Raw genomic sequence first — 27993 nt, 5'->3', positions numbered from 1 at the left:
TAGGTGGCTGGCTGAGTCATTACTACCGCAGCCTCTAAAAACAGCTTGCTCTTAATGTACCGCTACACTTCAATACCCAATTGGCGTGTTCATGTAAGCTTATGACCTCAGGCTGTTTGGGTTTGTAACGGATCTCTCTCTCTCTCTATGCAGGGCAAGCCTGTTGGGACGCCGGATTCCGGGGCGTTCTTCCGCGTGCTGTCAGAGCATGGTTGTTCCTCCATGTTCACCGCGCCCACTGCCATCCGAGCCATCCGCCAGCAGGACACCCATTCCGCCATACGGGCTCAGTACCCCCTCACCAGGTACCCTCACCACCCAATCCCCACATATTGGCATAACACTGCAGAGATGGACCATTCAACAACTGTCGGGGCTAGCTCTGTTTTTTACCTTTTCTGCCCACTTGAAGTAGGCCTACCCTTTATTCCTCTCAACGTCCAGGGACTGGGTACCTTTCATCCATACCCAGTGTTGTCCCCCACTGGCTGAAGGGTTTGGTGCTGCCTGCCCACTCTCTTGTTAGTCTCTGTCCATCTGCTGGAGCAGTGTCCCTGCCAGGCCCAGACTCATCACTCACAACCTGTGTTCCCATTTAGACCTGATTGAGGTTTAATCAGGATGGATAAAACACCGGCAGGGCATTCATTCCTATTACATAATACTGTGCTGCTGCTAAACACACAGGGAATCACTGAGTGCTGTAGAGAGCCCCAGGCAATGCCCTCTTTGATGGTGCCTGGTTCAAGGGACTGAAGTGATTGTTATCCCCATGGGAAATGTCATCATTTATATTGATTATAAATCTGTTGAAAATACAGTTTTGGTTCCTTAATATTTTGAAACAGCATCACAGTTGATCAGGTATAATGTGAAAGTAGAGGGGAGGTGGTGGTAATTTATTTAGATTTTTCTCCACACCTGTTGCACAAAGTCATAAAGCAGGGGCTTTGATCTTGGGTCATAGTTTGCCATGGAATAATCTGCATGTGGGGAATTTGAAGGTATTTTGTGTGCTGTTGGTGAACAGTGTTTTGCCTCGACTGCTCCAGGCAGACCTGAGACAAAAATCCCAAAGGGATTGAATTCATTGTTTTCCCTGGACTATAACATTACATTCTTTCTGCTAGTTGTTATGATGGACTATGCTTCAGTTGTTGGTTTAGTCATGTGCCATGCAGAACCTTTCCATGATTGTCTTTCTCCCAGGTTAGTGAAAGACTACAGCAATTCAGTGAGAGAGAATTGATGCTCAAACACAAAAACCGCAATGTAAGATGTTTCCAGAATCCAGACAGACTCAGACAGTAGTCGAATATCCAGCTGACCTTTGTGTTTCCTTGCCTGGAGACAAAACAGACAACCATCAAATATATTCTTCTCCCTCCTCTACTACCAAATAAGCTCGCAGCGTTAACAGTCAAGAAGCAGACACTAGCTGTTCTACAGCTCAGGAAATTGGATGTTCTCAGTGAATGTAAAAAGAACGCAATCCAGTAAAGTTGAATACAATAGCACTTCATGTCAATTAAAACGTCAACTCTATTTCCCCTCTTTCTCATTAATTGATTATAAACTTGTAGTTTGAAAGGCAAGCGTTTTGAGAACACTTCGTTAAGTATTAAGACACTAAAATGTTCCTTAAAGGACTCTTGCCTTAATTCACGTGTGGATGGTTGCTCCTATGAATGGGTTGTTGCTGGTATCTCCTCAGTGTATGGCACCGTTATCGGTAGGCAGTTTGGAAGTAATATGATGTGGGTGGATAGCATATGAAATATTCATCACGCTCTCTCTTTGATAAGCTCACTGCAGTAGCCTCTTCTCAGCTCCTAGCTCAGTTACACCACATGCGTAGCTAATTGCACTGATTCCTGTGCTAAAATATACCACCGAGGCCATAACAATGATTGCCGCCCGTGACAGAGCCTGGGAAGAAGCCACTGCCATGGACCATTGCTAAGAGGGTCTCCAGGTACAGAGGGTCAGTGAGGCAGAGTGAACGCTTCAAACGTAGGCTTTATTTCATCACTTACCAACAGAAATGAGACTTCATTACTTCACTTACCAACAGAAATGAGGCTTTATTACATCACTTGCCAACAGAAATGAGGCTTTATTACATCACTTGCCAACAGAAATTAGGCTTTATTACATCACTTGCCAACAGAAATGAGGCTTTATTACATCACTTACCAACAGAAATGAGGCTTTATTACATCACTTACCAACAGAAATGAGGCTTTATTACATCACTTACCAACAGAAATGAGGCTTTATTACATCACTTGCCAACAGAAATGAGGCTTTATTACATCACTTGCCAACAGAAATGAGGCTTTATTACATCACTTGCCAACAGAAAAGAGGCTTTATTACATCACTTGCCAACAGAAATGAGGTTTTATTACATCAAATACCAACAGATATTAGTTTTTATTACATCAAATACCAACAGAAATTAGGTTTTATTACATCAAATACCAACAGAAATGAGGCTTTATTACTTCACTTACTAACAGAAATCAGGCTTTATTACTTCACTTACTAACAGAAATCAGGCTTTATTACTTCACTTACTAACAGAAATCAGGCTTTATTACTTCACTTACTAACAGAAATCAGGCTTTATTACTTCACTTACCAACAGAAATCAGGTTTTATTACATCACTTACCAACATAAATGCTTACAAATAAGACACTTAAAGTATAACTTCAAATAACAAAGCCTCTCAGTTTAAGATAACCTTTCAGCCCCAAACTGTCTGCTGCTACTGTATCTCCAGTTCTCTCCCTCGAATGTGAGCAGCAGCAGCCTAATCAACTGTTGGGGCTGATTGTCCAGCCAATCACACACGTGACTTATTATCCATTAGCCTCCCAACAGAGAAAGTACTGGGAAAGGCACTGGAATGATAGATAGTGACCGGCCTCACACGCCTGTACAGTAGGTAGCGGTGTATGCACCTGTCAGTTGGTTGCGATTCGCAAATATTTTTTAAAGAAGAAGAAGAAGAAGATGAAGGCGGCGGCGCTGGAAGGGCATGGCAAGAGGGCTTGCCTCCTCCAGTGCCACAAAGTCATTATGAATGCACTTTCCTATGTGCTGATTTTCAGAAAATCAGATTTGCCTGTGTAGCACTTTCCAAGTGTTGAAAGGTACAGACCTGCCATAACCACAAAATTGCCATTTTCAGCCCAGTATTTCGTTCTCGCTGGGTACTTCACGATGACTGTTGTTATTACGACACATGAGTTGCTTCCGTGGAATGGCTCTGCACTGTAATGGCCTTGGAGCATTATCAGCGAGCTTGAGCAATTTCACTCGTCACCCCAGATGTCAGAAAAGTAATAGAAAAGCGGGTTTGGAGCTCTCTGGTGTAGGATTTGCGTCTAGCTCTACCGTTCAACCCACACAGAGGAACAATCACAGCACAATGGAGCAAGCACCAGTTTATAGCCCTTATTAACATAGCCCGGAGCACTAACTCAACGCTCACAGGCAGAGCAGACTCTTACTTATTGGGTGACAAAGTTCATGATTTCAGTCAATAACATTTTCCAGCTTGTAGCACCAGGAAGCTTGGCTTGTGACCGACTCTGCCTGTTTGCTTAACATTTGCAGGATTTATATCATTCGTTATCTGGGATATCAAGGAATATATGTGCGATTGATATACCTTCTCATTGCAAGGTGACACATACAAGGTGCACATACACAGCCACACACAGACGCACACACACACACACACACACACACACACACAAGCACATGCACACTAAATGCAATTATGGGGGTGAATGTTTCCTCTCTCATTGTTGTTAATGAGACATAAACTTCCCCAGTGGGACTATGTTAGGTATAGTACTGTGGGACTATTGTTGCCTGTCCAAGGCTGAATCTGGGCCTTTGAAGATATGGAGAAATGTGCTTGGCCTTCACCCACCCACTTGCATGAATTACACACAGATCCAACCATCCATGGCTGCCTGTCTCTCCCCTCTCCTCCCAGCATCTGTAGTCAGATTGTTCCAGAGTAGGAGCAGGGAACACAGGGCAAGTTGTCACGGGTGAGATTTACATTTAAATGGCATGTGGTGTAGAATACGGAGCAAAAAGCAGCAGAGTGATTCTCTGGATGTTCTGTAGAGATCTGTGACCCTGCTTCTTCTACCCATTCTCATTCAGATTGCACCAAGACCCTGACGCAGATAACAGACCAATCAGAGGAGGATGGTGGGAGGAGTTATAGGAGGACAGGCTCATTGTAATGACTGAAAGAGAATATACAGTATGGAACGGTTTCCATATGTTTGATGCCGTCCTATTGATTCCATTCCAGCCATTACAATGAGTCCGTCCTCCTATAGCTCCTCCCACCAGCCTCCTCTGAGGCCTATACTAATTAGAATTCCTCGAGTTGTTATGTGTGGCAGGAGGCCATGGAAACTGTATGGCCTCAGATGTTTTGACAGCAAATTAAGTCTTCTCTGCTTTATCAGACCATGTCAAGGTCCCTGAGTGAAGATTACGCATGGCTGTATCTGTATAACAACAGCTAGAGGGAGATTTTTACTTAGATCAACAGGAACAATATGGGCTGTTTTGTGTACACGTTTTTATGCAAGTTTGCCTGAGACTCGTAAGGCAATTATAGTCTAATGGGAAAACTCCAGCTTATTGTTCTATTCACCCTGCTGCTGGCACAGCTCACTTTTATATCACTTGAAAACACTTAACCGTAACATTCCTTGGCTGTTAAATTGTTTTTTATGAACTGGGTGGTTCGAACTGTGAATGCTGATTGGCTGAAGCTGTAGACCGTATACCATGGGTATCAAAAAACCTGTATTTTTACTGTTCTAATTACATTGGTAACCAGTTTATATTAGCAGTAAGGCACCTCGGGGGTTTGTGGTATATGGCCAATATACCACGGCTAAGGGCTGTTTCCAGGCACTCCGTCTTGCGTCGTACATAAGAACAGCCCTTAGCCGTGATATATTGGCCATCTACCACACCCCCCTCAGGCCTTATTGCTTCATTATAGATCTGCCACTACTCTTGTTACACTGTCCTGGCCTATAGAGCTTGACTGTTCTCTCTGAAAATCCAGATTGAAGAGCCTTTTCTTGGCTGGAGAGCGCTGTGACGTGGAGACTCTGAACTGGGCCAAACGGAGCTTTGGGGTGCCTGTACTGGACCACTGGTGGCAGACTGGTAAGAATTTCATTCGCTACTGGAACATCCATAATGGACACTACATGTTACACTAGGACGATGGTTCGTTTTCTTGATACCGGCTGTGGTATTACATCTGACCCAACATCTCCCCTATATCTCATTTAAAGGTTCAGAATTAAAGAATAGTTTTAACAAATTATAAATGCAGGACTCTATTCTCTGAGCACCTTTTGAGAATTGTAATCTATTATAGTTTTAGTCTATTTTAGGGGTGTACTCTGAAATTGTCAATGTGAGTGAATATTTATTACAGTCTTGGTAGTATTTTATCAGCCCCTTGACATTAATTTGGCCTTGAGAAGGTATAACAAATAGCCATATCTCCACAGTATAACTCTTCCTTGAAAGCCCCCTGCAGGGATTAAGTGCATGGACTATGCTCCCGATTTAATTCATCCTTCGCACTTATACTGTATACGGAGCACTAGAGGAAAGGGCATTTCATTCACTAAGTGCCGTGCTAAGAAGAGGAATTAGCCCACAAGGATTTGGGGCTGATCTGCAATGGTCCTAGAGTGCCCTAAGGCTTTCACTATGCTCCCACAGCCACCCAATTCATATAATCAGCTTCTCAATCTAACCTCATTAATACTAGTCCTTTCAAAGCAGTTCACAGTTCATCATTCATAGACCATGTGCTGTGGTCTAGTAGCTCTACAATGGATAATGAGGGGAAGTTCTCTTTGTTGGTGAAAGTGTGTGATTCGTTTTGTATATAATACCTCCCAATTGACCTATCATCCATCATCACTGTTGTCTATATTGGTGATGAGATGTGTAATTTGGGTCTAGAGTGCAAGGCTATACTGCATTGTGTTACCCTGTTTCCCCTGTCACATTCAAATGACTTTAGAGTCGCTAAGAGCCTATTAGCCACTTGGTGGGTGATTCCAGCCCATGTTCCAGGCAGCGAGCCATCGTACAAATATCCCTCTCTCCCTCGGCTCGATTACCCCCAGTCCCACGAAACAGTGATATATGTGGTAGAGAAGGCGGCATGAGAAAGGCATTGGATGCCTTGTACGTTTACAAAAAAAACTATTCTGCGTGCCTGATAGGGAATTGATCGAGGAAGAGCAGACATCTCTGTGTTAAATATGGTATAAAATAAAAAGACATGGACCCTGAGAATGTACGGGTGAGAAAGAATCCACCTAACACTGTCTTGGATCTCAGCCCAGATGAGCCTGTTTGGGGAGATGACTCTTTCTCTCCCAGACCTCCCTGGAAATGGGTGTTGTTAACTCAGCAGCAGTAACCCGCAGGAGTTACCACATAAAACAGGGCTTTTGGTGTTTTACTGAGTCATCCACTGTTAGTTATCATGAGCCAATGTGCCACAGTGCAACAGCTCCAGTTGATACACTATACAGTATGAGCCTTCCTTCGTCTTTTCAGATGACCATTACATTGCTTTGGTTTTCTCAAAAGCCTATATATACACTGAGTATACCAAACATTAGGAACACCTTCCTAACATTGAGTTGCACCTAAACTGTGGCGGTCATTCAATTTCATCAACCGGTGATTGTCAAGCAAATAACTGCCGGTCTCACGGTAATTGACCGTTAATTAAAATAAATTGTCAAGGCTCAGGCAGAGGTCAGTAGTCCAGAGCAGAGTCCGAAAGGTACAGAACGGCAGGCAGGCATCAGGGTCAGGGCAGGCAGAGGTCTGTTGCCAGTTCGTTTTGTTTCGTCAAGCCTACCAGCGGTTTTCCCCGTGCTCCTGTCTGTCTCTAGTTCCTGCAAACTTGAAACTCACGTGCTGCGTATGTCGTCAGTTAAGCTCTACACCCGTTGTAAAGCGGATTAACGAGCTTCACTTTAATAAGTTATTTGGCCACTTGAGGTTGTGATACAATCCTTATCAAATATAGGTCTATGGGCTAGGCTACATGAGGTGTGGGACTATGATTTGAAAAAGACGCAAAAAAAAGCATGCACTGTTTCTTGCCTTACGCTGGGCTTCATTCACAAGTGATAACATATGCATATATAATTCATTCACACTTTACATATACTAAATAATATATGTGTGAAATTTGTTTTGATTTAGAATGGACCATTATCATGCACCTGTATCGAAACAGGAGCAGCGGAAAAAAATACATGTCATCTATGCACTTAAATAGCGAATGGAAGACGCTTTTCCTGTGGATAATTTTCATGCCAGCCAGGTAGGCTACACTCCTGTTGTAAAGAGTGCTTAATTTTAGGAAAGTTGAGAAATAAATATAGTTGGCCGAGCCTATAGAAAGCTGTTGGGATCCTCCTCTTTTTAATAGAGGCCATCACTCTGCTTTCTCACGCAAATGCATAGCCTATAGAAATATTGGCAACATGAGCTCATGGGCTCTCTTGAAGTGTTTCATTAAACTTTCATACATTTGCATATATGTCAGAGTGATTCGAGGGACAATAGAATGCTGAGTACCAGGCAGTTAACAAGTTTGGTAGGCTACTAATGACCATCAGCAGCATCAGAGCTTGGAGAATCCTAATTACCGTGACTAAACGGTCACATGGAACATGACTGCTATCACCATAACAGCCCTAGTTGCATCCCCTTTTGCCCTCAGAACAGCCTTAATTATTCGGGTCATGGACTCTACAAGGTCTCAAAAGCGTTCCACTGGGATGCTGGCCCATGTTGACTCCAATGCTTCCCACAGTTGTGTCAAGTTGGCTGGATGTCCTTTGAGTGATGGACGATTTTAGATACACAGGGGAAACTGTTGAGCCTGGAAAGAAACAGCAGCGTTCCAGTTCTTGACACAAACCGGTGCGCCTGGTACCTACTACCATACCACATTCAAAGGCGCTTAAATATTTTGTGTTGCCCATTCACCCTCTGAATGGCATAAACAATCCAATCCAACTCGATTGTCTCAAGGCTTGAAAATCCTTTTTTAACCTGTCTCCCCCCATTCATCTGCACTGATTGAAGTGTATTTAACAAGTGCCATCAATAAGGGATCATAGCTTTCACCTGGATTCACCTGGTCAGTCTGTCATGGAAAGAGCAGGTGTTCTTAATGTTTGGTATCGTCAGTGTATATGGAAACCTGTAGGAGTGCATCGTTTTGCCTGAAATCGATGGTGCTTTGCCCCAGAGTTAAGGTCAATTCCATTTAAATTCCAATCTATATCCGAAGAATTTAAATGCAGCTGGTGAACTGGAAAAACAGAGGAAATGTCACATTGACCAATTGAACCTCAGTTAATTCCACTAGCGCTAACAGAGTTGAAATGGAATTGACTCCTCTCTTTGATTCCACTCTCCTCATATTTCACTGATCAGTCACGAGTGCTGTTTTAGCAGGCACGCCACACAGGCCTTATTATGTAAGGCTTTTTGGCAAGGGTGTAAATCTGCTCTGAGGGGCCAATGGGGGATGAGGGGGGATGAGTGATTGACATCCCAGCGTGTGGCCCTGTGACACACACACACACACACACACACACACACACACACACACACACACACACACACACACACACAGTTTCCACAGTGAGCAGATAGATCAAAGACTGCCTCCTACTGGTTGGCTGGTACAGTGTGATCTGAACGGCCAGATGCTACACAGGCACACATACACACACACACACGAATACAAACACATATCGACACACACACACACACACACACACACACACACACACACACACAGTTCAGATGAGTGTAAAGCCACTGACTGTCTCGGTACTGTCTCCTCTTGTGCTCTTCCTGTTTGCAGGAGAGTCTCAGAGCCTGTCCAGCACGGAGCTCAGAGGATGGGTTTATGAGACATCTTTCAGTCTGGATGTCTCTTCAAAAGACTCCTTCCTTCCCCAGCTTGTCCTTTGTGTCTAGCCCATCCATTCTCTTTGTGTATGTGTGTCTGTGTGTGTGTGTCCGCGCCCAGTTCCTTTCTGGCTCTTTAACTCTCCTAGGAGGTGGTTCTTCTCCATGGTTGTGGTGTTGTGAGGTTTATCAGAGACGACAGGCTGATTCTCAGAGCATATCCTTGGTGCTCTCTCTGTCAGTCCTAGCCCTGAGGGGTAGGATAGGATTCCTTCACACTGTCCGCCTATGGTTCGCTGAAGTTCAGTCAAACCTCAGACTGCTGATAGATTGAGTTGGAATAATAACCCTGGCACCTTCCCAGCTTCTCTGTGGTGCTAGTGCAGTCCAGTCCAGGGAGCTTCATCTACTGCAGGCTGTGTGATTGGCGGCAGCACTAACCTCAAAGCCATTACTGGGAATAAAGGCCTGCAGTTCTCAACCTGTTCACTGGAGAGTAGAGGAGTCTGTCTCTGACAATAACCAAAAGTCCCCTCTCACCCTGGGCTCAGTGTGCATGTGGGTGTGTGTGTGAGAGACAGAATAGACAGAACTCAGACAGACTCAATATGTTAAAGGCACCATAATGAATGTGAGCAGTCTGTGTTATTGTGAGAGATGAGGAAGCTGCAGGCATGTTCTGTTCTCCACTGTCACACAAGCCTTCTAGAGCATCAGAGTTTCTGTCAGAGGTTTAGAAATGGGCCCCAAACTTTGGGCTAAAACATTTCCCTTTATATTGACAGCTGGAAAATGAAACCTCTGCAGTGATTTCATTTTGATTCGGGGAGAAGGCATGCATAATTAAGTCCTGTGGAAGAACCTGACAGGCTGTGGCAGTAGGTTTCTGATTTCTCCCTCCTGTACTGGATTAAGTCACATGTCATCTAAGGATTTCAGCACACTGTGCTTCAACCTCTCTGTGACAGGTGATCCATCAAACCCATTTATCAGCCCCAGTCTTGTCTTCTCACGAGAAGAGGAAGGCGAACTGCAGTGATGGCAAAATCCTAACTGTGGTGCAGGTTGACATTGTCTTGCAGCCTAGGGTTCTGGAGAGGATTGTACATTTAATGCATAATGTTCTTGCAGTAATCCCGAGATCACTGAAAAAACACATTATTTAAGAAACAACACAGTTATTGGTATTATTCCAAACATGTTACTTTTGAAACGTTTGGGTGGGTTCTCACAAATCTAAGTTTAAGACATTCTCGGAAATCAAAGTACAACTCCTTTGGAATGCATTCCATGGACAGTTGTTTGTTGAATAAACCATCACACACTTCCACTTATTTAAAAAGAATGTAAGATGCCTGTAAAGATTTGTCCTTCAAATGCAGTCATGCAGTCTCCATCCAGGGGCTTTACCGCTAAGCCTACCCAGGCTGATCTACTAGTTCCCAGCAAAATGGATACAAATTGAACAAAATCAATTACTCTTAGATTTTTCACAAATCATTCCACAACACGCCCTGTAATCTCTTTCCAATGTAATATTCAGCAAAGGAAAGCTGAAATCGATGGCATGAAAATCAGCAGGAATGGAGGCTCAGAGAGATGGAGATTTTAAAGGCGGGTGGGCGACGTGTGGTAATCTGAATTAGAAGTCAACGCAAAGAGAGGCTGTCTGACCCATAGAGATCCTATTAAATTAAGATATAATTCTGTGGTCTGACCACTTTCAGACCACTGATCTAGAGTCAGTATTGAGGTGGTGGAAGATGATCTGAATGGAAGAGGCTGTCTGCCAGATCACTGATCTAGAATCAGAGTGAAATAGTATTCAAAGCATTCATGCTCTGTAAAGGCCGCCTGCCTTCCATCTGAGAAAATGAAATGTTTCACAGCTTGAAAGCAGCAGTCCCTGGTCATTTCATGGGCTTCTCTCTACCCTGGAGCAAACCTAGTGAAGTTCTGTACCACTGCTGTGTGTCAAACTGTATCATCACAGAGAGCCAGGAGCAGTGTCTCTGCCTCGCCTTGACCACCCAGGGAACTCCTCACATCTACTGTGGGCCCTGGGTTTCAAACAGTAGGAACTCGCAGTGGAACTACTGTAGGAGGCCGTGTTGTTTGTAATGAAATGACAGACAGAGTAGATATGAGTAGAGAGGCTTCAGTACAGTCGTGGATACAAGTGTTCCTTTCCTCCTTCAGCCTTCAAAGGACTGTAAATTAGTTTTTACAAAGGGGCAGGTGTTCTGAGCAGCATTCTCTCTCGTCTGTCACTGCAGGAGTGTTGCGTCTACTGAACAGCGATAATAAGTGTGAGAAATATGTTCTTCTTAATTGTGTTTGATGAAAATGGCACGGCACATCAACAGCTCGCTTCAAACTCTTCTACTAAATGATGCCTCTGATTAGTCTCAGCTAAATGTGTCTAACTTGTCAGTGATCTCATATGAACAGCATATTTCAATTATGTCAACAAGCTTACAGGCAGAGTTTGACTGATTGACCAATTTGGCTTTGAATTTTTTTTTTTTTTGTGTTTTTTTTCTTCCAAAATCAAAAGTCATTTTGCAGGGCCAGTGGCTAAGATGACTTTACTGATAGAAAGTAGAAGTGATTTGTGCGCTCGTTACTTTCATGTACACTCAGACACACACGCTGTCAGCTGATTCGCTGATACATTTTGCGTTTCAATCATTCTCGCTCTCTTTCACTCTCCCCTCTCTATCGCCCCTATCAAGAGTATTCACTCTGTCTCCATTTCTGTTACTTCACAGACAGTCACATCTTTTAACTTCAGCCAGACACCCACAGCAGTCTCTGACCCCCACCCCTTTATCCAAATCTGTCTGAATACTGGCTCATTTTCCCCTATCTATGCAGAAAGAAAACAGAGAAAATGTCTGCTATTTTGAAGCCTGATAATAATCTGTGTCGCTATTTTAAGACCCAAGTGCCTGGGGTTGGAGGGACGGCTGATGATGAAGGTTGCTGATGTCATCGGTGTTGCCGGGCAACCAGAATATTTCCAGTTGGCAGGGTTTGGCTCACCAGGGTGAAGTGGCTGATGGGAGGCAGCGACTAGAGACGCAGGGAGGGCAGGCGGCTGGGTCTCTGTCCCCCTTCTGTCCAGCCCCTGTAGCCCAAGCTCCAGCCCAGGGACATGACCAGCTAAAAGGTTATTTCCTTTTAAGCTCTGTCTCAGTACAAAGGTTCATTGTAACATTGGTGAACATTGGTGAAATATGTCTAGGAGCAGAACACAAGACGTCTGTTCTCTGATAGGAAGATACATTTGGTAATCATCACACAGAGATGAGGAACAGAAGCTGAACAATTAAGTACTAGACTGTGATATTACGCAAATGGGTGCATAATGAATTGCAATTAAATAAACCTTTGTGAGGCTGTAAATGAAAGTGCAGTTAGAAACAGGATCCTACGTTTTGAAGCAAATGAGGTTCAGAAATAATGACTTTCCTTTACAACTACAGTGTTTCTTTCTCGATCTCATTCTGACTGTAGAGTTAGAGAGTTCATTCTCCTGGCCAGTCCTGTCTATGGGTCAATGCCACCATGTGTTCACACAGCCTCCTCTAAGCAGCCTCCTCTAAGCAGCCTCCTCACCAACATGAAAACCAGTAGCTTTGTGCTTGGCATTTGAGGCTCTAAATTCCAACATGATTAATGCACCAGAGAGTCAGGAAGTTAAGAGGAAACCGTAACTACACAGCTTAACGCTTATTATGGATGGCGACGTAACTTCACTGCATTTCCAGTGGACGCAACCTCAAGTAACCGCATGGGTAGGGGACTTGAAGTTTGTTAACATGTTTCACCTCCCAACAGGGGCTAGGTTAGTGGTAGTATCTCCCACGTTATGGTCATGCTGCTAGGGTACCGTACAGCTATGGTGTAATGGACACCTACTTGGTCCCCTTATCTAAAGCTATAAGACTACATCCCATTACCAGATAATTCAAAAGATTTCAGCCAAATAAAAATACCTAATGTGTACTTTGTTTACCCTACTACCCAGATACACATTACATACACAATCTATTTTCAGATGAAAGCCCTTCCTTTGGCCAACCTTTCCTTGTTTTCTGTGCCCACCTGTGGATTTGCGTGGCGTGTCACACCTAGCGTGTCACTCATTACCATATGGCTCCCGTCCCACAGACTGGCTCATTAAGAGGCTCGTGGTAGACGAGGCCGCAAGCGTAATTACAGCCTGGCTCTCCTCCGAGACTGTGTGTGTGTGTGTGTGTGTGTGTGTGTGTGTGTGTGTGTGTGTGTGTGTGTGTGTGTGTGTGTGTGTGTTAGCCTCTCACTAGAGGCTGCCAGTGTCATTGGCTCCTCAAGCAGAGTGGTTTTCTGTCGGCTGTTAGCTAGCTCTGCCTTGTTTAAACTCCATGGGCCCGTAAAGCTGGTGTTTCTTATTACAGAGGTCATTTTGTAATGAGAAAATGTGTATGCGTGAACATTCCACTGTGGGTTTGAGGGAGAGGAATTTGAGATGCTATTAGAGCAGGTGTGACGGCAGTTTCCCTTTCTACTCCTCTTCCTGTTCATCTGCGTACGTAAGTTTGTGCATGTCTGTCACATGCCTGTGTGATCCAGAACTGAGCAGCAGCTGTGACCTCCATGGAGATTCCCTCCCCCCCAGGTACAGCTACGAGGTTGTCAGACTGTCTGGACAGGACTCGATGGGCTCTTATTGAAGCTCTAAAACAGATATGCTAATGTTCTGTAAGAGTGGTAAGGCGTGGACCTTTCCTCGGATCCTGTCTGGGACACACCTGTCAAGCCAGGGCCTGAGAAGGTTACTCTACATTTAAGCAATAAGGCCTGAGGGGGTGTGGTATATGGCCAGTATACACGACTAAGGGCTGTTCTTAGGTGCCTGGATACAGCCCTTAGCCATGGTATATTGGTCATATACCACAAACCCCCAAGGTGCCAAATTGCTATTATGATATAAAAAACAATCTCCCCAATTTTCGATCTTGTCTCATCGCTGCAACTCTCCAACGGGCTCGGGAGAGTCATGCGTCCTCCGAAACATGACCCGCCTAACCGCTCTCCTTAACACCTGCCTGCTTAACCCGGAAGCCAGCCACACCAGTGTGTCGGAGGAAACACCGTTCAACCAGTTGTGGCACAGCCTGGGAATGAACCCGGGTCTGTAGTAATGCCTCTAGCACTGCGATGCAGTGCCTTAGACCGCTGCGCCACTCGGGAGGCCCCAACCTTATTGTTATTTTAAACTGTTTACCAATGTAATTAGAACAGTAAACAAGTAATTGTGCATCATATATAACAATATACTCAAACTAACAAGTTTATAATATACTCTGATCCAAAATAGAACGGAATACATCAAATTACCACGTATGTGTGTGTGTGTGTGTGTGTGTGTGTGTGTGTGTGTGTATACAGTACCAGTCAAAGTTTTGACACACCTACTCAATCCAGGGTTTTCTTTATACTGGTCTATTGGTTCAGACAGGTCAGTAGAGAGATGAGAGGTAGGACAGTGCTGCAGGAATGTTTGCCATCTCCTCTCTCTCTCTTAGCCCCAGTAGGGGTCTGCTGACCATGGGCCTGCTGTCTGATCACGGTCATCCTCTGACTTAGAGTTACCCCAGAAACCACACATCACCAGGACAACCCAAAGTTACCCCAGCAACCACACATCACCAGGACAACCCAAAGTTACCCCAGCAACCACACATCGGGACAACCCAATCCCCCCGCTCTCTCCACACACAGACGCAGGCATAGACTCACAGAAACACACGTACACACACACACACACACACACACACACACACAGTCTGCCCCCTGAGATTTGACACCTGACATGTGAGAAGGGTCAGATGTAGGACAGGAATGGCCAGATAATTGTCTGACTCAATATTCTGTGTGTGTGTATGCTTGCTTCTGTGTGTTTGTGCTTCTGTGTGCATGCGTGGTATGTGGCTGTGTAAAAGTGGATGTGAGATTACAGAGAAGAGCAAGTCAAGGTGGTTCTGGGAGCGGATTCAAGTGTTTATATGTCAGAGATCCCAGAACAAAGATAAAGGATTTGTGTAGCTCTGTGTCTGTACAGACAGACCAGTGATGACGCTTGGCTTTTTGACGGCACCCTGGTATGAAAGGGCACAATGCTACCTCCCCTTCTCTCCTCTCCCACCCACTGCATGGCCTCAGTGTCCCTTAATTCATCACTCTCAAGCAGCCTCTCACCACCACAGACCCAACAGATCCGTCTGTCTGGAGAAGATTGATTTGCTTGCGTACTGATATCTGACCACTGAGATAGAGAGAGATCGAGCGAGAACCCACCTCTTTCACCCCTCGTCCATGTCTAAACCTGTTTTCACACTGATTTCCTCTCAGTATCCCTCTCTCTGGTGGCCATCCGGAGCCTTGCTCAGTCGACTCTGCTTGTTTTAACTAGGCAATTTGACCTGTCATTGGGAATATAACGATAACGTCCTGCTTCAGTGTTTTGAATGTGCCATGGGGATTGTTTTTTCCGTGCTTAGCGTAGCCTTGCTGTTTAAGAACACTCAAAGTATGGAGAACTAAGCAGTGCAGTGGCATATTAATAGGCCTTCCTTCCACTCGCTGGAATAAAAACAGCTCTGTTTTTCAAGGCTATTGCAGTATGCAGCATGTTAAATTATTGTCCATTGGTTAGAATGGAAATGTGCCTTCTGTCGTTCTCAACACTCCCAGATACACACAGTCTAGAGGTTGGACCCGGATCCGAAAAGCCCAATCATAAATAAAAAGGAGACCCGGATCTGAACGGACCAAACCGCTCAGGTCCTAGGTCAGATCCGGTGTATTCAAATTCAGGTGGACCCGTAAAGACCTCGGAACACAGACACGTTGAGAGGATAAGGTTAGCAGCAGTGCAGCACCCCTTGATTGAGAGCAATTGTTGGGGGTTAAGTGCCTTGCTCAAGGGCACAACAACAGGCGATATTACATGGGATCAGACAGAGTCCAGTAGCCTTCCAATTCAGTTCCATTCCCATTTTTGTGTTGCTTGGAACCAGAAACCTTCTGGCTGCTGGTCTGCCTCTCTCACCTCTAGCCTACTGCTGCCCCTTACACATGATGAAGAACTCGGGACAAAATGAAAGTATTTGAAACAAAGATCCAAAGATTGGTTAACAATCAATTAATAAAGCACTGTAGATCTATACTTTTCCCATGGAATTGGGTAGTGGTGCAAACCCAGAGATGTTCCAAGGTGTTTTATTCTCTGTGCTCTAGTATCTACTAACAGCCCAAATGTACCTGGTTATGTAAGCACACCGTTAAGCCCTCGGCATTGTTTTCCTTCTAAGTGTTTAATCGGCAAGCGCAATTATACTGGGCCATTATATTGGTTGTCTCTGCTCATCTCTGTTCCGGCTTTAATTGCTGTCTGAAATCTACGCCGCAATTACAACGACTGCAGCTAACAGCGTGAATTTAAACACAACACTGCTGCCACAGCTCAGTGGGTTTATTGTGTAATCCTCACATGTTCCCATTTAGAGAGGTCTGTCACGGTCTACATGTGTTGCTAGAATCTGCCGTTTCTGCACTGATCTTTATGTGGGCTGAGCAGACACACACAGCTACTCTGCACAGGTTTATTGATCTCTATCCACATATATATATATAACAGAGCTGTAAACATAAGGCAGGCCTACTACACCATGTCATCTCCCTGCTTCCACACTCTAGGAGGAAGCAGAACAGTGGCTGGTTTGTTGTCATTGGTCACTGAGGTGGCTGAGGCCACCGGCTGATAGGCCCAGAATTTTGACCAGGTATGTGAGACCAGGGCAGACATAGGTCAACCTTCTGTGTCTCCTATAGGGGGAGACCTCAGTGTTGGCTGTCAGCGTTGGCCGGAGGTAGAAGGGCTTTGAAGTCTACAGGGAGTGATTAACCTGCTCATGATTAATGAGCCCTGAGAGGTGCAGAACATCTCCAGTTCAGAGGTCACTGCCCTGGTGGCTAGAGGAGGATTCATTTCTCTCCCTCCGTTGATCTGGGATGTTCTGCGACATCTCCATCACAGTCAAAACCCCCCCTCCAAGCAAAGAATGCCTTATGATATGGATAGAAGTTTAGTCCAAAAAGGTAGCTAAGAAAGTGAAGTGGGTTAGAGTGCTATCAGATATCCCCATGACAACAGGATACAATGATGAGGATCTAGCAAGAAAACTATTTGCGGTGGTGACAATTCTCTTCTCCTATCCTCCATCAGAGCCTCCCATGTGTGATGTGTCACCTCTTTGATTGTTCTGCTGTATTTAGGTTGGAACCAGGGCTGTAGTGTTGATGTGTGGGCACGTGACTGGAGACAGAATAGACCGAGATATCTCAGTGGAAAGTGGAGCAGCTGTGTAGAGTGGAGGTTGGTTGTGTGAGTCAGAGAGCCCATAGGAACTGTCATAGTTCTGGTAATGTAGGTTGACTGTGCTCACAGAAAGAACACAGGGCTCAACCACAGTTTTGATGACATGCCTGCCAATCACAAACCATTTTATTTCTAGTCATGCATGAAACTGACTTTTGTTCCACAAAGTCTGAATAATTTGTTCCCTTTTGCACATTCTGTAAAACTTTTTATGGTTGTGTGGGGAAAAGTTTAAATTCTGACGTTACATTGATCTTTGAGGACAACGCGCTTGCATGCGTGCATATGTTTCTATGTGTGTGTGTACGCACGTGTGAGTGTGTTTTATAAAGTGCATGTTTGTTGCAGAGATAAGAGAGTATTGTGGAAGTTGCATGAGTTGTGGCAGTAAAAGTGTAAAGTCTTAATGATCTCACCCTGTATGCCCTCTGTCCTCTTTCTCCCTCTCTCCTTTCATCAGAGAGTGGCTCAGCCATCACGTCCTCCTGTATTGGTCTGGGAAACTCCCTGTCTCCCCCTGCTGGTCAGGCTGGCAAACCCGTTCCAGGATACAATGGTGAGAACTAACCTGTCTCTTTTTCATTAGAGCAGAACTATCCAGGGGCGTCATGCACCCAAAAAGTCTGAGGAGGCACACAGTACGTTAGGATGGCTGGGGGCTGGTCCTGAGTGGGGCTAGGACCCCCATCCGGAAGTTGGAGAATTTAGCATTTTTCTAACACCTGAAACAGCTTTTTCCTGCAATCTAGCCATAATCGTTATGCTTAATTTTATGTAAAAAATGTTTATTTTTCTGCATATCTAAGCAGAAAAACCTCTGGAGCTGTCTGTATCCTGCTGACTGGTGGTTATTTTTTTAAAGAAACTAAATATACTTATCTGCATCTCTGCTAAAATACGGGTAAATGATTGAAAGGAATGTGAATCTTATTCAGTAAATTAATAATTGCTTGCTTTTCTAAAGTCTACCAACCTTGCCAGCAGGCATGCAGCTAAAGTTACACTATATATACAAAAGTATGCGGACACCCCTTCAAATTAGTGGATTCAGCTATTTCAGCCACACTCCTTGCTGCTAGGTGTATAAAATTGAGCACACAGCTGTGCAATCTCCACAGGAAACATTGCCAGTAGAATGGCTAAACCTGTGCAATTTTTTTTCTCCCCAATTTTGTGATATCCAATTGCGATCCAATTACGATCTTGTCTCATCGCTGCAACTCCCCAACGGGCTCAGGAGAGGCGAAGGTCGAGTAATGCGTTCTCCGAAACATGACCCGCCAAACTGCGTTTCTTAACCTCTCTAGGGCAGGTGGCACCAAATCGTCCCACCTACGTAACAGCCAGTTGAATCCTGTGGCGCGATTTTCAAATACCTTAGAAATGCTATTACTTCAATTTCTCAAACATATGACTATTTTACAGCTATTTAAAGACAAGACTCTCGTTAATCTAACCACACTGTCCGATTTCAAAAAGGCTTTACAGCGAAAGCAAAACATTAGATTATGTCAGCAGAGTACCCAGCCAGAAATAATCAGACACCCATTTTTCAAGCTAGCATATAATGTCACATAAACCCAGAAGACAGCTAAATGCAGCACTAACCTTTGATGATCTTCATCAGATGACAACCCTAGGACATTATGTTATACAATACATGCATGTTTTGTTCAATCAAGTTCATATTTATATCAAAAACCAGCTTTTTACATTAGCATGTGACGTTCAGAACTAGCATACCCCCCGCAAACTTCCGGGAAATTTACTAACAATTTACTAAATTACTCACGATAAACGTTCACAAAAAGCATAACAATTATTTTAAGAATTATAGATACAGAACTCCTCTATGCACTCGATATGTCCGATTTTAAAATAGCTTTTCGGATGAAGCACATTTTGCAATATTCTAAGTACATAGCCCAGCCATCACGGGCTAGCTATTTAGACACCCACCCAGTTTAGCCTTCACCAATATCACATTTCCTATAAGAAAAATGGTCTTACCTTTCCTGTTCTTCGTCAGAATGCACTCCCAGGACTTCTACTTCAATAACAAATGTTGGTTTGGTCCCAAATAATCCATCGTTATGTTCCATCAGCGACGTTTTGTTCGTGCGTTCTAGACACTATCAGAATGGTAAATCACGGTCGTGCGCATGGCGCATAACGTGACAAAAAATGTCTAAATATTCCATTACCGTACTTCGAAGCATGTCAACCGCTGTTTAAAATCAATTTTTATGCAATTTATCTCGTAGAAAAGCGATAATATTCCGACCGGGAATCTGCGTGTCTGTAAACAGAGGGAAAAACAGAAAGGTGGGGGCGGGCAGTGCTCGAGCCTAAGCCTTTTGTCTGCTGATAGACCACTTAGCAAAAGCGCTCCTGTGTTTCAGCCAGGGCTTTGAATTACGTCATTCAGGTTTTTCCCGGGCTCTGAGAGTCCATTGGAGACGTGGGAAGTGTCACGTAACAGCAGAGATCCCTTGTAATAGATAGAGAGAATCAACAAGGGGAAGAAATGGTCAGACAGGGTACTTCCTGAACAGAATCTTCTCAGGTTTTGGCCTGCCAAATGAGTTCTGTTATACTCACAGACACCATTCAAACAGTTTTAGAAACTTTGGAGTGTTTTCTATCCAAAGCTAATAATTATATGCATATTCTAGTTTCTGGGCAGGACTAATAATCAGATTAAATCGGGTACGTTTTTTATCCAGCCGTGAAAATACTGCCCCCTAGCCATAAGAGGTTAATGCTCTTGTGGCTGAATTGAAGCAAGTTCCCACAGCAATGTTCCAACATCTAGTGGAAAGCCTTCCCAGAAGAATGGAGGCTATTGTAGCATATTAATGCCCATGATTTTGGAATGAGATGTTCGATGAGCAGATGTCCACATACTTGGTCACGTAGTGTTGATAGACAAATTAGCTAACTTGATTGATAGCCTGAAATGGCTTCTTAGTAGCTAGTTGGGAGGTTGGGAGATTGGGAACCTATCTAGGCTAGCTAAAGCCAACTTCATAACATTTCTAGGTGGCTAGTAGTATTCCAGAGAAACGACAACAAAACTTTTACAAAAACAAAATATGTATTTTTTTAAACAGGACAAATATGAGGGGGCACGTGCCCCCTATGGGCATGACGCCTCTGGAACTATCCCAAATGTTCTGAAATGTCACAGTCAATTTACCTGACCAGTATGCAGAGAGAGACACTGCTTTTCAGGCACTGCAACTGTAATCAGTTACATGTAGTTGTAAAATGCAAAAAGGTATTAATGTCACACTATAATTGTTTTAATTTGGGCATGTGTGAGAGGAGTCCAGGCATATTGGCTTGGGAAAAGAAAAAACACACACAGTCAATACAGTGGTTGAACTTTAGAGCAACCCACATTTTGACATCCCACATTGCCCACTGCTGAAATATAAGCCTTATAAATCAGATTTCTATGCACCTCTGTCTTCTCTAGTCACAGTGATCGACGATGATATGCAGGAGGTGATGCCAAGGACCCTGGGAAATATTGTGGTGAGGTAAGCCAGCCGCATGGTCATGGCCACACCTCTGTGAGCAGCTAAGTCATTCTGTTATACTGCCTATGTCACCTGGAGAAGCAAACCTTTCTGTCTCTGCATCAGGGATAAATACACAGGGAGATTGTGTGTGAGTCTGTCACTTTTAGAAACTTGAGCACAGTAAAATAAGTCCTGTTTTATATCTGTTCAAATAGGAGGGTGGAATTGTTTTATGGAAATAATTTACTTTGAAACGATCATACAAACCATTTTTACATCACCCAGGGCTACATGCAGCACCACCGTCTCCATACAGATAGGTCTCCACTGTATTAGCTCCCTCAGGACCTGAGAGAGAACGAGAGAGAGAAGTGTGTGTGTGTGTGTATGTTGGGAGCTGATTGTGTGAGTCGGGTCACGGCGAGGGCACTTCAGTCCTTCCTCCCCATTGTGCTCTTATCAGTGAGCCTGTTACCTGGAAATCACTCCCATCTTCCATTCACCACCTCATTGTTATTGCTGCCACTGTTTCTGCACCAACAAGGTGGATTACAATGGATTCAGCCCAAGCTGCTGTGGAGCTTTTCATCAGAGAACAAATAGCCGCAACTCTTATAACCAACCCTTTTCTTTGTTTAAGAACTAACACCTTTACCTCTGAGGTGAATTGATAATGGAGAATCTCTCTTCCAGAGTCAAGATGGAGGCATCAAAAGTATTTTCTTATAGTGCATTGTGTAAATGAACCTTAGGTATTGTTATTGCCTTTGGGTGGCGAGGATCTCATGCGCTAAGAAAAAGCATTAGTGCCCTAATTGAATTTGGTTTGTTGCTTCAAAGGCTGTTTTGTGTCTGTGTGTGGAAGTGCATTCAAAAAAGGGTGACAGCCTCATTAGGATATAAATGCAGGCGGTTGAACCATGGAACATTATTAGGTCTTGGTTTGTTCATTTCCTCTCCGGGCTAGAGCAATACCAGGGGTGTCCTAGATCTGGCTGCAGTCAAGACAGACAGGGAAAGCTTCTATACTCTCACCAACAGTACAGACTTAAAAAAAAATCTATTCCAATTTTGTTCAAATGTTATTTGTTCTTGATGCAACTACAGTACACAAACATGCTGCTTTGTAAACGGGTGTGATGCGGACAGGGCTTGAACTTGGATGACCCTCTCAAGAACATTTGGGGGTGATTGATAGTGACCCTGGGTAAACAAAGGCTCAGATACTCAGTCACCCTATACCTGTGTGTGTGTTGACACGGAGGGTCAGGTCAGGCCCAGCAGACACTGGGCTCCATGTCTGAACCCACTAAGGTGTAGTGTAATAGTATCCACTACCTCAGCCCCCCAACTCTGTTATAAACCATATAGACTGACAGGCTTATCTTTCTAATTTAGACACTTGCTAAACCCAAAGTATTATACGGGTTTAGATATCCTACAGTATCTTATCTCTCCATAGAAAAACAGTGCCTCAGACATCTTAATGCTGGGGGGGGGGGGGGGGGGGGTGTTATTGTGATCATGGCTTCATGGGTAAGACAAGACAACTGTTGTTTTGTAGCATTTGTTATTAGCTAAAGTTGTTGTTGGATGTTATTTGTAGCATCACAGAGTATGGCTCTTTCTTCCCTCTGTGCCACTGTAATAGTCCTCACCGTGATTGGCCTGGGGATCCAGCTGTCCATCGGTCACCTCTCTCACTGCTGCTGTCTGTTGCATGTCAGACACTAGTCTCTCTCTCTCACTACCATACAGTCGTGGCCAAAAGATTAGAGAATGACACAAATATTTATTTCCACAAAGTTTTCGGCTTCAGTGTCTTTAGATATTTTTGTCAGATGTTACTATGGAATACTGAAGTATAATTACAAGTATAAGTGTCAAAGGCTTTGATTGACAATTACATGAAGTTGATGCAAAGAGTCAATATTTGCAGTGTTGACCCTTCTTTTTCAAGACCTCTGCAATCCATCCTGGCATGCTGTCAATTAACTTCTGGGCCACATCCTGACTGATGGCAGCCCATTCTTGCATAATCAATGCTTGGAGTTTGTCAGAATTTGTGGGGTTTTGTTTGTCCACATGCCTCTTGAGGATTGACCACAAGTTCCCAATGGGATTAAGGTCTGGGGAGTTACCAGGCCATGGACCCAAAATATCGATGCTTTGTTCCTCGAGCCACTTAGTTATCACTTTTGCCTTATGGCAAGGTGCTCCATCATGCTGGAAAAGGCATTGTTCGTCACCAAACTGTTCCTGGATGGTTGGGAGAAGTTGCTCTTGGAGGATGTGTTGGTACCATTCTTTATTCATGGCTGTGTTCTTAGGCAAAATTGTGAGTGAGCCCACTCCCTTGGCTGAGAAGCAACACCACACATGAATGGTCTCAGGATGCTTTACTGTTGGCATGACACAGGACTGATGGTAGCGCTCACCTTGTCTTCTCCAGACAAGCTTTTTTCCGGATGCCCCAAACAATCGGAAAGGGGATTCATCAGAGAAAATGACTTTACCCCAGTCTTCAGCAGTCCAATCCCTGTACCTTTTGCAGAATATCAGTCTGTCTCTGATGTTTTTCCTGGAGAGAAGTGGCTTCTTTGCTGCCCTTCGAGACACCAGGCCATCCTCCAAAAGTCTTCGCCTCACTGTGCGTGCAGATGCACTCACACCTGACTGCTGCCATTCCTGAGCAAACTCTGTACTGGTGGTGCCCCGATCCCACAGCTGAATAAACTTTAGGAGACAGTCCTGGCGCTTGCTGGACTTTCTTGGGCGTCCTGAAGCCTTCTTCACAACAATTGAACCGCTCTCCTTGAAGTTCTTGATGATCCGATAAATGGTTAATTTAGGTGCAATCTTACTGGCAGCAATATCCTTGCCTGTGAAGCCCTTTTTGTGCAAAGCAATGATGACGGCACATGTTTCCTTGCAGTTAACCATGGTTGACAGAGGAACAATGATTCCAAGCACCACCCTCCTTTTGAAGCTTCCATTCGAACTCAATCAGCATGACAGAGTGATCTCCAGCCTTGTCCTCGTCAACACTCACACCTGTGTTAACGAGAGATTCACTGACATAATGTCAGCTGGTCCTTTTGTGGCAGGGATGAAATGCAGTGGAAATGTTTTTTGGGGATTCAGTTCATTTGCATGGCAAAGAGGAACTTTGCAATTAATTGCAATTCATCTGATCACTCTTCATAACATTCTGGAGTATATGCAAATTGCCATCATACAAACTGAGGCAGCAGACTTTGTGAAAATTAATATTTGTGTCATTCTCAAAACTTTTGGCCACGGCTGTACATACACCCTCTGTCTCTCCTCTCCTCCAGGCTGCCACTACCACCAGGAGCAGCTTTATCTCTGTGGCAGAACCAGGAGCTTTTCAAGGAGCTCTACTTCACCAAGTTCCCTGTAGGTGATCTCACCTTAGATCTTATTCATGTTTTAGCATCAGATAATAATTCACCACGTAACTGTAGTAGGTAGGTGTGTGTGTGTGTGTTCACTGCTTTGGATTTGTCACATACTTACCAATATCCATAATGACTTTGGATTATAGATTTCAACTTGAAATACCTTGTAAATCATGGGACAGGTACGTGGATGGATTTTTTGCTGGCCAGTGATGCCATCTAGTGGCTCAAATGTACTGTATGATTATATACTGTGTGCACAAAACATTAGGAACACCTGCTCTTTCCATAACATAGACTGACCAGGTGAAAGCTATGATCTCTTATTGATGTCACTTGTTAAAATCCACTTCAATCAGTGTAGATGAAGGGGAGGAGACAGGTTAAAGAAGGATTTTTAAGCCTTGAGACAATTGAGACATGGATTATGTATGTATGCCATTCAGAGGGTGAATGGGCAAGACAAAATATTTAAGTGCCTTTGAATGGGGTATGGTATTAGGTGCCAGGCACACTGGTTAGAGCATTTCAAGAACTGCAACGCTGCTGGATTTTTCACGCCCAACAGTTTCCCGTTTGTATCAAGAATGGTCCACCACCCAAAGGACATCCAGCCAACTTGACACAACTATGGGAAGCATTGGAGTCAACATGGGAAACGCTTTTCGAACACCTCGTAGAGTCCATGGCCCAATGAATTTAGTTTGTTCTGAGGGCAACTCAATATTAGGAAGGTGTTCCCAATGTTTTGTACACTCAGTATAGATAACAGAACAAAAACACCCAAAAGTGACCTACACTAGAGTGGTGATTTTATCAGAATGTCAGTCATTACCTGCTTTTTTACCTTAGGGTTTCTATGACACCATGGACGCAGGCTACGTGGATGAGGAGGGTTTCCTGTACATCATGTCTCGCTCTGATGATGTCATCAACGTGGCGGGCCACAGGCTGTCGACAGGGGCACTGGAAGAGGTATGAGCGGAGAGACTAATAGGTCCAGATTGCATGGATATGAACCTACCTGTTAACAGGTTATTCCCTTGTGATTTGGTGTCTGAGTCAGCCACACGGTGGAAACCCATAGCTAATGACTGGAGTAGAAATGTCATTAGGAAAAAAGGTTTCTCCATGTAACCTGACCAGAAATGTATTGTAACATCTCTGAGTGTTACAATACCGAAACATCAGACTGTTGCCATGGTTACTCCATGGATTTTCAGTCTGACCAAAGTCACCCTAAAAAAGTCTGTCTCTACAAGCCAGAATGTTGAATGAAATGCTATTTACAGTTGCTTTCCAGGTTGTACATGCTGTTGGTCCTATTGGAGGTGGAGATAAGGTATCCACAGGAAAGTGTTGTTTACCCGGCGCCTTTAGGGTCTCATTTCCTCACAATCAGCTGAAAGTGTTTGCCGTTTGGTCTGTGCTTCGGTTAGGCTCTGCCATATTGTGCAAGTGTTTGTCACGTGCGAATTGTATCAGTATTGAATAATGAAAACCAGAAGTACAAACCAATATACAGACCACTGTACTAGTGAAGGTTGGGTTGATAACACTTCCCTGTCACAGGAGGTTGTTGGCTCCTTAATTGGGGAGGACGGGCTTGTGGTAATGACTGGAGCGGAATCAGTGGAATGGTATCAAATACAACATACATGGTTTCCACGTGTTTGATGCCATTACATTCACTCCGTTCCAGCCATTATTGTGATCCGTCCTCCCCTCAGCAGCCTCCACTGTTCCCTGTGGATATGTTGTATCAGATTACCTCCAACATAGGGACAAAACCGGCGGACAACAGGTAAAATAAGTTAAAATGAAGTTTGTTCAACATTCTGACTTGTAATGGGACTGTTCAGGAATGCTGAGCCTACAAGTGTGTAAGTATTTCACTCTCAGATTCTAAAAGAGGCTATGTGTGTTCCAGTCTGTCCTGCTGCACCCCGGGGTGGTGGACTGTGCTGTGGTGGGTCTGGAGGACTCCCTGAAGGGTCACGTCCCCCTGGCTCTGTGTGTTCTCAGAGATGGTAAGAGACACAGTGACTCAGAGAGATACAGGATAAAGGTCCATTTAATGGAGCAGTTTGGGGATCCAACATTCCTGTGAGTGTGGGGTTATAGAAAGTCAAACACCTGTGTATCTGGGTCTGTCTCAGACCTAAAGAAGAGCCAGGGAGACGTGGTGAAGGAGATGGTGAGCCTGGTCAGAGAGACCATCGGGCCCGTGGCTGCTTTCAAGAAGGTGCTGATTGTCAGAGGTCTCCCAAAGACCCGCTCTGGGAAGATCCCCCGCTCCTCCCTGGCTAACCTGGTCAACGGGAAGCCATACACGGTAAGTCACCACACATTCACCCACCATGTCAATGCTTTGAGGAATGGCTGCATATTAATAAATAAAACCGTTTTTTTGGTTCTGGAAGGCAATTATTCACCAATAATAGCACTGGATTATTATTCCTGTACAGCTGCCAATTATCAGGCGAGCCGGTGTTGGATCAATTTAATTCATACTGACAAATTGAATAAAAGTTTGAGGATTATATGAAAGATGAAATTCACTCACGATGTAATAAGATTTAAACAGAAATTGAAAGAAAATATTGCTACTACTAGTAGTATGGAAGACTGTCCATCTCCACAGATATCCCCTACCATTGAGGACCCAGATGTGTACAAGGACATTGAGAGGATGGTGAAACAGGAGCTGAGACCCGCTGGACAGTGACTCTCTAACCTCCTGCTCTAACCCTCCACCTGGGCTGCAGACAGTGCAGAGTCTACCATGAAGGGTGGACTAGAACTGTTCCTCTAACTAGACAGAAAACAGGCAGGTCGCAAGAGCTGTATGTACTCTAGCCAACTCCTCTGACTTTCGTTGGCGTGACAACGAACATGGCACAACAGGAGTTGACTGTAGCACAAGCAGGTTTGCAAACCGGTCACTGTGTATCTTCACTATTCCACTGAAGACACTCCCAATTGTAGACTTAACAGTTACGCCGTCTAACATTACCCAAAGGGAACAGTCATTCTGAGAGACGGGTGCCACTACCTCTGTGTGGGGGTGACATTGAATAGCCAGGACAAGAACTGACATAAAATAACTTGGTGGTATGTACTGTAGACCTTGAACAGTGGTTAACAATATTGTGCAGTATATTTACTACTGTGAAATAAAATGTGAAAAGACTTGGTATAGCTACAGTATACTTTCAATTCTCTGAGTAAGGCCTAGATTCAATCAGATCAAGTGTTAACCGGCGATAGCCGACACACAGCTGTTTTGGTGGTGTCGGAGGTGTAACTGCATTGGAGCTGTCAAACTGGTGAGCAGCTGCTCTTGATCATTGTCACAAAGCCACACCCGTCCCACTGGTGTTAGAAGTTCAGAAGGAGAAAGTAGGCTATATAGAAATACTGACTCTCAAATTGAAAATCATTCAAATAAAATGAGGATTTCTATCAGCCTAATCAAGGTGTAGATTACATTGCACATTCCAGTGTTCAAACTTGTAAACAAGGCTGCATGGTATTTCTCTTAATGTGACTTCGTGCAGCCAATGGCAATGTCCACTTTAGGT

The 27993-nt window shown here is 44.2% G+C and overlaps 1 protein-coding gene across 3 annotated transcripts in view; it reads left to right on the top strand.

The window, feature by feature from the left end:
• Positions 1 to 27610, top strand: part of LOC115180594 (acyl-CoA synthetase short-chain family member 3, mitochondrial) — a 35006-nt gene extending 7396 nt beyond the window's left edge. For all 3 annotated transcript variants that reach the window (XM_029742794.1, XM_029742795.1, XM_029742793.1), the window contains 9 exons: positions 154 to 305; positions 5119 to 5222; positions 17921 to 18016; positions 20942 to 21005; positions 24326 to 24407; positions 25262 to 25384; positions 26340 to 26439; positions 26569 to 26744; positions 27054 to 27610. In XM_029742794.1, the coding sequence (XP_029598654.1) occupies positions 154 to 305; positions 5119 to 5222; positions 17921 to 18016; positions 20942 to 21005; positions 24326 to 24407; positions 25262 to 25384; positions 26340 to 26439; positions 26569 to 26744; positions 27054 to 27137 (981 nt within the window). In that variant the 3' untranslated portion in view covers positions 27138 to 27610. The remainder of the gene's footprint in view (positions 1 to 153; positions 306 to 5118; positions 5223 to 17920; positions 18017 to 20941; positions 21006 to 24325; positions 24408 to 25261; positions 25385 to 26339; positions 26440 to 26568; positions 26745 to 27053) is intronic.
• The last annotated feature ends 383 nt before the right edge of the window (positions 27611 to 27993 follow it).

Source organism: Salmo trutta, chromosome 40, assembly GCF_901001165.1.
Source record: "Salmo trutta chromosome 40, fSalTru1.1, whole genome shotgun sequence".
Lineage (NCBI taxonomy): Eukaryota > Metazoa > Chordata > Actinopteri > Salmoniformes > Salmonidae > Salmo > Salmo trutta.
Note: the sequence above shows the minus strand (reverse complement) of the source record. Positions and strands in the feature narration are given on the sequence as shown.